This window comes from Parambassis ranga, chromosome 19, assembly GCF_900634625.1.
Source record: "Parambassis ranga chromosome 19, fParRan2.1, whole genome shotgun sequence".
Classification (NCBI taxonomy): domain Eukaryota; kingdom Metazoa; phylum Chordata; class Actinopteri; family Ambassidae; genus Parambassis; species Parambassis ranga.
The window spans coordinates 10,109,790-10,122,159 of record NC_041039.1 but is presented as its reverse complement, the minus strand read 5'-3'; the positions used below and the strand labels follow the sequence as shown (position 1 = coordinate 10,122,159).

The 12,370-nt window shown below is 39.2% G+C and overlaps 1 protein-coding gene across 1 annotated transcript in view; it reads left to right on the top strand.

Annotated features, from left to right (window-relative positions):
* The window catches only part of LOC114451632 (protocadherin-15-like), a 109,510-nt gene that overhangs the window by 63,755 nt on the left and 33,385 nt on the right, over positions 1-12,370 (top strand). The window contains exons 23-25 of the mRNA XM_028430396.1: positions 189-305; positions 2,688-2,828; positions 4,037-4,149. Coding sequence (XP_028286197.1) covers positions 189-305; positions 2,688-2,828; positions 4,037-4,149 — 371 coding nt within the window. The remainder of the gene's footprint in view (positions 1-188; positions 306-2,687; positions 2,829-4,036; positions 4,150-12,370) is intronic.

The following is a 12,370-nucleotide window of genomic DNA, read 5'->3' as shown; positions in this document are numbered from 1 at the left end:
ATAGCTCTAAAAGAACTAAAGGAAAAGCATTAGGGTTTTTAGACCTTTCTCTGGACTCCACAAAGAATTGTAGGAAACAAAACATAGCCTGTGAAGCCAATTATTATCATCTTTATTAATAAATATTTAATTTCAATTGCAACTCTAATGCCACTAAGTTTGTGTGTTTGTGTATAATCTCTCTCCAGGACATGAATGACTTTTCTCCGGTATTCAGCCAGTCACTGTACCGAGGCATGGTTGCCCCAAATGCTATCAAGGGAACCATCGTAACCACAGTGATGGCCAACGACTCTGACCCTGCGGTGAGCATTTCCTGCAGCCGCTGTTCAATCAAACTGCTCCTCAAATCGTGTGTTGGAAGGAAGCAGCATAATGATGCTTATCTCCAGGCAGTGTGAATGTGTGTGCAGTTGTTTCTCCAGTGGAGTCTTTGTTTTTTTTTTGGTTTCTTTTCCCATCCCAGCATAGCACTTAATGACACCTAAACTGGGCTTTTAACACTAAGCGTCTCTGTTTAGGCTGGTTTTATCCCGGCTGTAAAATAAAAGTTAGCACACTTTGTGATCCATCGCAGGCCTTTTGATAGTCTGGTGCAGTTAACCTGAAGTTTAGAGGGTGGTAACATGCTCGTGTGGAGGCCTGTGTGCACTGTGTGAGCTTACTTTTACAAGGATTTGCTGACTCACACAGCTATTTGTTTTGATGCGGGTCTGAAAGGCTGTGTGGGAAACAGGATTTCTTTTTATTGACAACAGAAAACATTTGCAGTTTTACTCACCAAATAAATATTTACAAAAAAAGGCCAGAGTGCACAAAAGTATGGTTGCTTAAGATGCTGCACAGTCTTTTTCCCTTCCCTCAATCTGCATGCAGGATCCTCCACACCACTGATGCTGCCCCATAAACCCCTATAAAAGCCTTGTGTTCCTTTTAATAATGCTCGCTGTCATCCTACATCAGCCAAATTGATTCAGACTTCAGGTTTAAGCATCAAAGTAGATTCTCCTGAGTCAAAAGGCAACATTATAATGCCCAGGTTATATACTAAATTGGATCTTAAGAGCCACGATATATACAATATATAACCATTATATATGGTTGTTGTTTTTTTTTATCCCCCAGATACACAATTTACCTGAAAAATACAAATTTGAAGCATTTGTCACAGTTGAGTTCTGCTGACTCACCACAGGCTGTTATGTAATAAATTGTTACATTTGTGCAGCACTACAGCTCATTTCAGAAGAAATGTCAGGTTGAAAAATAAATGTTAAATCACATAAAAATATCCATATTATCTTCCTTTACTCTGGGTTGAAGTTTTTTAACATTTCAAAATTGATTCACCCTAAATGCCTTTTAATTTGCTGTACCCTGATCCACCACATCTAAATCACTGACAGGTGAAATAAGCTTCTGAGCAAGGGTGTGACATATGAGGCAGACAGGGAACTGAAAGTTGATGTTTGTGAGGCAGGAAATATAAGAGAGTGTTCAGGAATGGTTTAAAAAAACATGATAAAGAGTTCAAGGTGTTGACTCTAAATACTTCAGATATAAATTCATATATACTTCTGTGGGGTGTGCTCAAAAAAATAAGTCCAGGACTTGGAAGCTGCACTTCACAGCTCACAAGATCTGACACTATAGTTTCAGATGCCACTGAAGACTTGCAGAAGTTTCACAGAAGCCATGGCTAGTGTAGACGATCGTTGAGACACACTTCCCCTTAAACAGAGGACCGTAGTTCAACAGTTTGACACAATGTATTGTTCGCTGTCAGAACTTTAATCAAGACATTTAGCAACATCCTCTCATCCCCTGAGGGGAAAAAAAGAACAGAGATGTCGTTTTAAGCTAAGAGAGTCATCGTAATGGCAAGCCACGTTGTACCATGGATAATCAGATACAGTAGCATCACTTTAATAATACACAGCTCCAGAGAACTGTGAGCTCGTACACTACAAATATTCATCTCAGCCTGTAAACAGAGTGTCAAACTGCTCTGTCCTTCTAAACAAACAATCCTATTTAAATGTGTGTGGGAAGGATTACAGAATATCTGGGAACTAGGACCGTCCTGCTGAATGTACTTTTTTTCCACTGTATTCTGCAGCTGTTTAATGGATGTACAATTCAAACTCCTCATTCAGGAATTAGCCTCTGCCCGGCAAATGTAGAGGTCTAATTTCTTAAAGCACCTTCTATTAAACTTTCTCTACAGTTAATTTGTCTTACTTGTCCTCATTAAACCACACTAAAAAATATAGCATTCACAAAAAGTGTAATTTTATGTATTTCCTGACATTTTAAGTCAAATTAGACACTTTAACTGATGGTTGCTCATTATCTGCACCACTTAAGAGGTTAATTCATGGCCATTAGAACTTGGACCTCATTTACCCAAAGTGGTAATGTGTGTGTCTGTCGGTGTGTGTGTCTGTGATTGTGTGTGTTTTAACTTCTATTTGAAGCTAGTGACACTGTTTGACATTTGGGTCCAAACTAATTGCTTTCAATAATAAATACTGTAAAAGTCATTACACAGTTATTGCCACACTGTGCTTTAATTTCAGGCTCCTGGGCGTAATAATTATTTCATACCAGTGGCAGTTGTCGTCCTGCAGTGCAACAAGTATCTAAATCATTGACACAATGTAAAGCAGATTGTGTTCTTTTCGCAGGGCACTCCAGCAGGGCTGGTGCGATATAAGGTGGATCAGGAGGCTTATCCATACTCTGCCAGTATATTTGACGTGGAAGAGCAGACGGGACATGTGGTGACCAGAGTAAACCTTAATGAGGAGCCCAACCTGAAGTTCAGTGTGAGTACACACACACACCATCATTTCTGTTAACTTCTGGTAGTGAGTTTCACAAGAAACAGTATGCACTTTCAGCTAATGTAGGTCTCATTCAATGACATTGATCTTTTCAAACACTGGTAGTAAGGCAGGGGTTCAGTAGCAGCCTTATACTGGAGCAGATTTATGTGTTTCTCTGTTTTTGATTGTGGATTTCCGTAGGTGGAGGTTTGAGGCGACATGTCATGAGCAGAGTCATTAAAAATAAATTTGATCATCACTTTCTCGACTTTACTTGCTTACTAGTGTACATAAAGGTGTCTTTGTACTATGCGCTCTTACAAATCCCCATCCACGCTACAAAGACTACTGCAGTAGCTTATTAGTTTCAAAACTGCCTTTTCCCAGCTGCATTCCTCAATGGGACTGTGAGCCAGGCTAATTTCATCTTTTCATTGGGCTTTAATTAACACTTACAAGGATTCTGTGTCCTCTGTAGATATCACTCAGGGGACTAATTCTACCTCGTTTGCTCCATATAACTCAAACAAAATGAACCACTCCAACAGCATGTACAATTTTTGGATTTTGACACAGATAAACACTGTGTGGAGTTTTTTTTTTTACAAGGACTGATACACAAGAAGTATAAGTAGAGCACCTAACTTCCGAGCCTAAAGGCATCACAGCTTCATGCTTTTAGGGCTGTTCAGTGTACAAAGCAACAAATCTTCTAAAAAACAATAAGACTACCACAAGTTCTGAGTTGTTAAATTGATTTTTATATAGCAGTTACCTTGTTAAAGCATGAGTTACTGCAGGGAGGGTAATGCAGTATCAGTACCAATTTCCTGACTGAATACAGAGGAAAATATTGCAGTCATGTCTTAATGTTTAAGGTTGGCCCTTTATTAGTATGCCTTTGGGTGTGGTTGGGAGTGGTTACCCCCCAGATAAATAAAAATTAAGCAGGTAAAAATTAGGTGCAGCAGTGAGACACACACTCATCCTGTTCTCCAATGTGCTTTCAGATTGCAGGTAAAAAGGCTAGACATTTATTTTGGTTTATGGTAGGCTTGTTATCCATTAGCAGCATCTATTAGCTTCTTCCACTCCTGGATAATGGAGTGAAATTATATTTTTGCATTGTTAGAGAGGATAAAGGACAGCAGCCATACTGTAAGTGAGCATGTGGTTATGTACTGTCTCTCCCTCTCTGTGTTTGGCAGCTGGTGGTGGTGGCCTATGACGACGGTGAGCCTGTGAAGGAGAATAGCACTCTGGTAGAGATCACCATCCTGCAGCCCTCTGTTATTCCTGTGTTCACTCAGGAAGAATACAGGTACGCACACACACACACACACACACACACATTAAGCCTGCATCCATTTACTGTAGTTGTTGCAGTTGTATGAAAAAGTACACACACAGACATTCATATCCATTTTATACCATTTTTGGACGGCGCCCAGTCACTCCTCCTGACTATGACAAAGGATTTGTTTTTCATCTGGCAAATTAATGAATGGCATTAATATATGTGTAATTAAAATTTGAAGAAGAAGGTTTATAATGCAGAGAACTGAATTAATTATCATAAACTTTTCCCTGATGGATTAAAAGCAAAATGCACTTAATAACCATTTCCCAGCATTAAGAGTATATATGCAAAATAACAATGCAGGTCATCACAAATAACCTTTTTTGGTGTGATGGCTGTTTTCTCAGCTCAGACTCTCTAACACATAATAACACAGAAGGTGCTAAGTCTGTACAGCATGATTGATTGTTTGCCTCTGTAATTCAGTTTTTATTATCATTCAAATGATGTTCCTCAGTGTACAGAAATGCTAAAAATACAATTTATGAACTCTGGCAAGAATCCCCCTTCCAAAACAAATATGTACAGAAGCTTCAGTATTCTATGAAAACAGCCCTTACCTATAAGGCACCATAATTTAAAAAAAACATTGAGCTAATCTTTTTATCTAAATAAAAGAAATGTGTCTCCACTGTTAAACAGCAATGGTTGTCAAAGACTTAATATCACAGCACCCACACACGATCTTTCATTCTTCAGACTTAGTACAAACTCAGCCATCATTAATTTATTACACGTTCATGTAGAGTTTTCCATCATAGCCTTTTCACTGGAAGCTTGTTCCGTGAGCTCACAGGGTCACCTTAGGTCTTCTGTCCTGTGACTGCTTGTTGTCAGATGTGAAATTGGTGTATAATCTCCAGCTATTATCTCCCTTCCTCTATCTGGATCTGTCATTCTTTCTATCTATTTTTCATTGAATATAAAAATGGCTGTCTGTTATCCGTGTTTTTTTTTTTTTATCAGTGCCTCTGTTTGTCTGCATCATTGAAGTTGCATTAAATGAATTGGTCTCCTTCCATTTGCTCCTCTGGTATGTCATCTATCAGCCACAGTGTGGAAGACATCAGGCTTAGATGATTTAAATATCATATTTTTCTTCTCCTGACAGCTGTGGCTGGAGTACTTATCTTTTCAGGGTTTGATATGTCCTTATATTCGGCACAAGAGTCCATATTTTGATAGTGAAAAGTATCTGCCTTCATGAAGCATATCTTTGGCTAAATCTGAAAGAGGAACTTTGTCGCTGTTGTTATGACATTGCCAGAGCATTTTACAGTCCTGTAATGCAGAATATGTGCACTGTAGGCATTCATAAAGGTAGGGTAGGAGATTTCATTCTGATGCACTTTTTGTTTAATTAGTGTAACTTCTCTTTACAATCTGATAGCAGCCAATTATTTAGGCAGTTTCGCATTGAATCGAAGAATATTAATCATCTGTGGAAGCTATAAAACGCTAAAAACATCAGCCAATCCTCTGGGTGGACCTTGCACAGAGTATTGGCTGGTTGTCACTCTCTTGCTGCTCTGCACGCACCAGAGAGGTACGTGCATGATGGCCGAAGTCACAGACCGCAGTTCGTCTTCAGGTAATGCGCGTCCATGTGATTGGGAGGCGTGGCTTCAGGGTGAGCTCTGAGAGAAAGGGGCGTGTGTTTACTTTCGAAATCTGGTTGACTCTCACTGAGTTTTCAAAATCTCCTACCCTACCTTTAACTGTGACACCAACACAAATGCTGCCTCTTTTACATTTGGCGTCCTAAAGCATTGTTGCTGCTAAAGCTAAAACATCATGTTTAAGACATCAGTGTTGATGCAGACATGCGTGTCCCTGTGTGGTGTGGCAGACTTTTTTCAACATGTCAAGGTTAGTCTTTGACATGTAGCAAAGTAAAGCTTGTTTCCATTTTTAGAAACACGCTTAAAGGCAAGAGAGGGTTATGAATATGTAACATAGCTTCCAGCCAAAAGAGTATCTGTCTTTCTGCCGGTTTACTTTTTTGGATCTGTGTGTATTTGTAATTTTTAATTTTTTTTGTATTTGCTCATCATTTACACGGCCCCTTATTGTGTGTTTTGTGTCTCTGACTCACTGTGTGCGCCTTTACATCCCTGTACTTTAATGTGTGTTTGTGTAAGTGAGAAAGAGAGCGAGACAGAGTGTGTACGTGTGTGTTTGTTCTTCTAATTCCATGTTGTATTCACTCAGAGTACAGTGTACCAGCTTTGAATTAATTATCCCAGCTTTATTGAATAAAAGCTAACCATTGTACCAGTGTGGTTTTAAGAGCTTACTAATGCAGCTTAATGATTTTGTATGGTTTCAGCAGACAGGCTTCTACCCATGGGCAAGTCTGAATTAGTAATATTGATTCCTATAATGAAACAGAGTCACTGAAACAGGGGCTCTCCGTTTATAATCATTTTTGGCCGGTGCATATGTTGGGTGCATATGTAGAGTGATGTGATGATATAGTGCAGTGAAGTCATATCATGACTCATGAGATGTTTAAAGTGATGTTAATGTATGACTGTGGCAGTGAGAGCTTCTGTGTCTGAGTGACACCTTTCTGTTATTTTGGCTCCAGCAAACTGCATTTCAGGTAAAACAGCAGAGGTTAAAGTGCTGACTCTCAGCTTTTACTGTGTTTTGGCTTGTTCATATCCACTCACTGGGTAAGCAGTGTAGGCAACACTTTTAGCCCCAGGGGAATGTACAAAAAGGTCTACAATTTGTTACAGTTTTCATCAAATGATGACAGCTGGAAGTCGGCACTTTAACCTTTTTCTAGTCAGGATCAGAGAAAAACAAAACTGTAGAAAAGAAGAAGGTTACGAATCATATAAGAGGGTTTAACATTATTGTGTATAGATAGGTCAGCACATGTAAACTTGATTTTGGAGCCTGTAGGGGAACTAGCTGGATCTAGCTTTAGTTTCCATCCCTGGATGTTGAAGCTCCAGACATATTTACTTACACACTGAGACACACAAGTCCCATCAAACACAGCTTGCTGTTTGTGCATCTGACTCTGTGGGTAGTAAAACGGTTAACAAGCTAAGAAAGAGGTTTGTTAAATCATTGTGGCGACTGTGTGCAGTCTGAGCAGATTTACTTCTGCCACACTTTCTCCTTCTCTCACTGTAGTGGCTTCCTCGCACCTGCAAAATTAGTATGCAGTCTGTGTCATATACACACATGAATAGTTATCAGCACCCAGTAGCAATTATCAGCATGAGGTTAAGTGAACAGAAAGAAAATATTGCCTTTTCAGAGATTATTGAAACCCCTCCCACCACACACACACACACACACATATATATATATATATATATATATATATATATATATATATATATATATATATATATATATATATGCAACTGCATATATATGAACATGGACACACAGCCCCCCATGCTGTCTCAATGCCTCATAGCCTATTACTTTGTTAATGAATCTAATTAGAAAGAGGTGCCAGAGTCAAAGTGCTAAAATGCTTCTAATCATCAAAGCATTGTGTTTAATGGGGAAATAGTGTGATCAAAGATGGCAATGTGTTGCTTTGTCTTACATCATTGCAGAGAAAGAGATAACACACCATGTCATGGAGAGAGATTAAAAAAAAACTGCTTGTTATCTATCAGCACCTCAGCTTGGATGTACAGTACACACTCTGTTCAAGAATCACAGGCAGCCAGGCAGGAGGTCACAGTTTTTATCGGTATCAAGCAGCTGGACAATCACAAACCCTGAGGTGTCAGAAACTCTTTGAAATGAAAATAATCCCATTGAATTCACATCAGATTATTGAAATAAGAAGACTTGTAGTTTTTAGTCCGAAGCTATAAAATAGATGCCTGTGTTAACTTTCTGGTAAATTGATCTAGTGTTACAGCATCTTAAGTGCAAAGACTAAATCTTTAATCTTGTGCCGGGAACAGACAGAATAATTTGCTTTGCTTTTTCGTGGCAGAACTCCTTCACACAACATGCACAACACTGTGTAATTTACACAGTCAGGCTTTTTTTGTTGTTGTTGCTTTGTAGAGTTAACAATCCAAATTGAAAGATGTATTTATTTATTTATGTTTTGGATACAGGCTTATGGTTTATATATATGTAAACAATCAGGGCTCCTTTCAAGCTGCTTCATGGTTCATTTGTTCAAGACAGGTTTTCTCCTTTGAAATTAAGTTAATATTTATTCTTCTTATTCCCTATTACTACCAGCTCATGACTTTATATTCAAGGTTGCTACGATTTTTCTGTTAGATTTCTACTGTAGGCGGTTTAAGCATTTAGTATTAAGTGGTGTAGAAAATCTAAGATGTACAGACCTCATCTGCTTTCAGAGATTCAAAGACCTTTTATTGTCAATTTCACCACCAAGTGCAGGGCATACAGAGGAATCCAATTACTGTTTCTCTCTCACCATAGTGTTGTAGGCAACAAAATGAAATGAAATAAATAAGGTAAACTAATGATAAAAACATAAAACATAGGTCGACCTTATTACAGACTGAGAGCATATGTGTATACAAACCTGAGTGCAAAGATAGCAGCAGTGTACAAAACATATGTACACATCAGCAGATTGGAGCTGTGAGGTACTCCGGTAATCTGATGCTGCAACATTCTCCCTTTGTTAACATGAACCTGTTACTCGTAGAGAACAGTTTGACTTTTATTTCAGGGGTTTTCATGCTGCTAATGCAAGGTTTTGTTGTGTACATGTTAGAGCTCAGGCTAGGCTAGGATCTGCTGGAGTTTAAAGGTCACCAGTTCTGACAAGATGGCTTTTTACCTACTGTGTGCAGGGTTTGTAAGCAACGCCATTTCTCGTTTCTGAAGCAACCCCTGATAAAGCAATGAGAACAATGATCTAAAATCATACATCTCTCAGATGTGCACACATGCATCCTCCCTACTGTCAACAGGCACATCCACTCTCTGGCTCTGTAAAGCTAGTAAATGTCTAACCGATTCATTTGAAGGTTACCTTGTTCTGTTGATGCACACAAACAGTCAAGTGCACTTGGAGTGCTCCTGGCATTGTTACAATGGTGACAAGAAATGACAAAAAAACCATTTGGTGTTGTTATTTATAAGACCACATCCAGTTGGGAGGGAGGGGTGAGGAGGAGTAAGACAGATGGAGGAAGATGTTGGAGGAGGATAGTGAGTGAGAAGCAGCTGATAGAGTGTGGGTTTCAGACAAAACAAAGTAAAAGAAGGGGGGTGGAAACCCGAGGAGAGAGAGAGAGGACAGGTGAGAGACTCCAATAAAAGTTTGAAGTGTAAAAAAGAAAAAAAAAGATGGAAAACAAGTGACAGTGCTGCCAGAATACACTATATCAAGAACACACTGAAGTTGACAGGCAAAAAGGCAGACACACATGCACGCAGACAGATCAACATACAGACAGAAAAGTCTTTAAAGTAGCAGATGAGCTGACAGGCTGACAGATTGAAGTAGATTGAAGCAAACAAGCAGACAAGCAGGTAAAGACTCAAAACAGAGAGACGCAGATGGACAAGGAGATATTCAGCCAGTCAAATTGATAGGCAGGCAGACTGACAGTCAAAATATTCTCCTAGCTTGATAGATAACAGTTCAGAGGCTGTACTCAGTCACACCTGTGCACTGGAATTGTTGATATGAAGCTTGATATGAAGCTTTTGAACGTTTAATCTTTCACTTCTTATTTTTTTGCTGTCACACTCTTAACAGCCAAAACACATCATGCATATTTGTATAATTCAGAACTTAAACAAATAATAGAAATCTCTCTTTGCAGCTGTCTGCTTGTGTCTGATATACAACAACAATGACAACAACAATAATAATACGCATGGAAACTGTTCCTGTGTCTGCAGGTTTGTTTGACCTTAAACCAGAGGGTCATGTGTGAAAAGGATGGAAGAGCACAGTCACAACGATTCAGCATCGCCTCCTTTGAGCAGGTTGATGTCTTTCTGTTGGGTCCAGGGTTTTTTTTTTTTACTGCTGTCTTTAACAGCTGCACAGACATTTTTCTGGGTTTTGACACTCAGATTACCAAACCAACAGATCAAAGAATAAAAAAAACTGCTTCTTTACACTGAAAATCTGTAGCCTACAGCAGCAGACTGCATATCTACATCACACGGAAAGGTCAGCTAGAGTCACGTCACAAGTTGCAGCTTCAATCTCAAGCTCTGAGTATGAGTGCAGCTTGGACATGAAAAACAGAGCTTTAAAATAGCCTTTACTCTTTTTGTTTTGTTCCATTTGGTTGCTGCTACTGTCTATGAGGAACATGCTGCCATTGATTCTTCATGTACTTTAATTTCTGGAATATTGCACACAGTAAAATGTGAACATGATATTCTTCTCCACTCCTCAGGCATTTAACTGCTGCCAAAAGAATTAAAGGCAGCTTGTGAACTAAAGGTGGCAGTTCTGCAAATTGGTAATTTTCTCCACTTGGGTAGTAGAAACTACTTGTCAAGTGTTTGGTCAAAGAAAACAGGGTTCACTCTTCACAAGTCACATGAAGTTTGAGATGGGAAAAAGCACAATAACTTCCAGTGGTGGCTTTCTTTTCTCAACGTGTGTGTTTAGTAGTTATTTATTATCGTTGATGCTTTCAGTTCATTAGCAGACATGGTTATAAATGGAAATAAATAATAATGAATATGGAGACAGGGAGATTGATGGGGTGGTGTTAAGTAAGAACAGAGACCAGGTTCTAATTAATAATAAACATAAGCTAAATAATCTGCTGGCATCGGACTGCAAAATCACACACATCAGCACACAAACGTGAGATGGAAAATGAATGCATCTTTCCACTCTGTCTTTCATTCATCTCTTTGCTAACAGTGGACATATGTTTCTATCCTTCCTTTGTGTTTACATTATGTTAGATCATGAACATTGCTCCACTCAAGTTCAGGCTGTTGGAGAGGTGCTAAGCCGTCTGACTCTCAGTTGACAATTTCCACAAGAAGGTGGTGTGAAAGAGGAGAAGGGAAAAAAAAAATACAGAAAATAGAGAATTGGTTTTAGAGACTGGGAGACCTGTGAGGATGATTGACAGGAAGGAGTAGTGGCAAATACTGAGAGGTCGTGTGTGATGGTTCACAGCAGAGTGGTAGCTGAGAGAGAGATGTGGGATTAGAGAGAGGAGGAGAGTGCTAGAAGGTTCAGAAAATGAATTTTGATTATTCAGACAGTGCTGAGCAGAAATAAGCAACAGAAGGGGAAAAAATAGATTAGATACATGCCCTGGCAACTGTAACAGAACCACCAATACTGGCAGTATTGTTACTGCAGCCCGCTGCTGCGTTCTAAACAATCCAGAGGTAACCTGAGTGGTCAAAAATCTGCTTTATCAGACAACTGTTAATTGAACCATCATGTCACCACATGCTCTTAAAATTTTCTTACCTGAAAAAATTCTTACCTGCGGGCAGCTTCGACCCCTGGCTCAACAGTCTCCTAATGAAAATCCTTTTGCCACCTTCACCTACTGGAGTCTGGTGTAGCAGGTGTAGCAAAAAAAAGCGTGCACTCTTTAGGATATCAAACTCACTGTACAGGAGATCTATACAGAGATGGAAATGCTGCACGTTTATATACAGAGGGGTTGTCTTCCTCATATTCATCCATAGCACAGCTCTTACCTTTATAAATGACCAGCTATCCATGTCCAACTCTAGCTGACAGTCATGTTTAAATCACATCTGCTTCAGCCAACAGACAAATACCAGCTGGTAAAGTGAGAGGGCCAACAGAAGGGTTTGTTGTGTGGCCAGAACATGTACATATACACTTATATAAATACACACATATATAATGAGAATGTTCAGTTTTATAAAGGTCATAAATAAAACGGATGGTCACATCTATGTTCCACTAGCTGATTTTAATTTTTATCTGTACTGAAACTGGTTGTTTTAATATTATTGTAGACATTTTTATCTTTATTTGGCTTTGATGTAAATTAAGCAGAACTTCATTGCACATTGTGTGCGTCCTGCCAGCTATCAGCATCTGCCCAGGCACGGCCTCCCACACACATTGTAAAGTATCTCATACAGTAGATCAAACATGACTGTCATGTGAAATGAAAAGAAATCCTTTGTAAATGTGTCATTGCCAGAGCCCATCAGCACCAAAGCAATGCTTGGC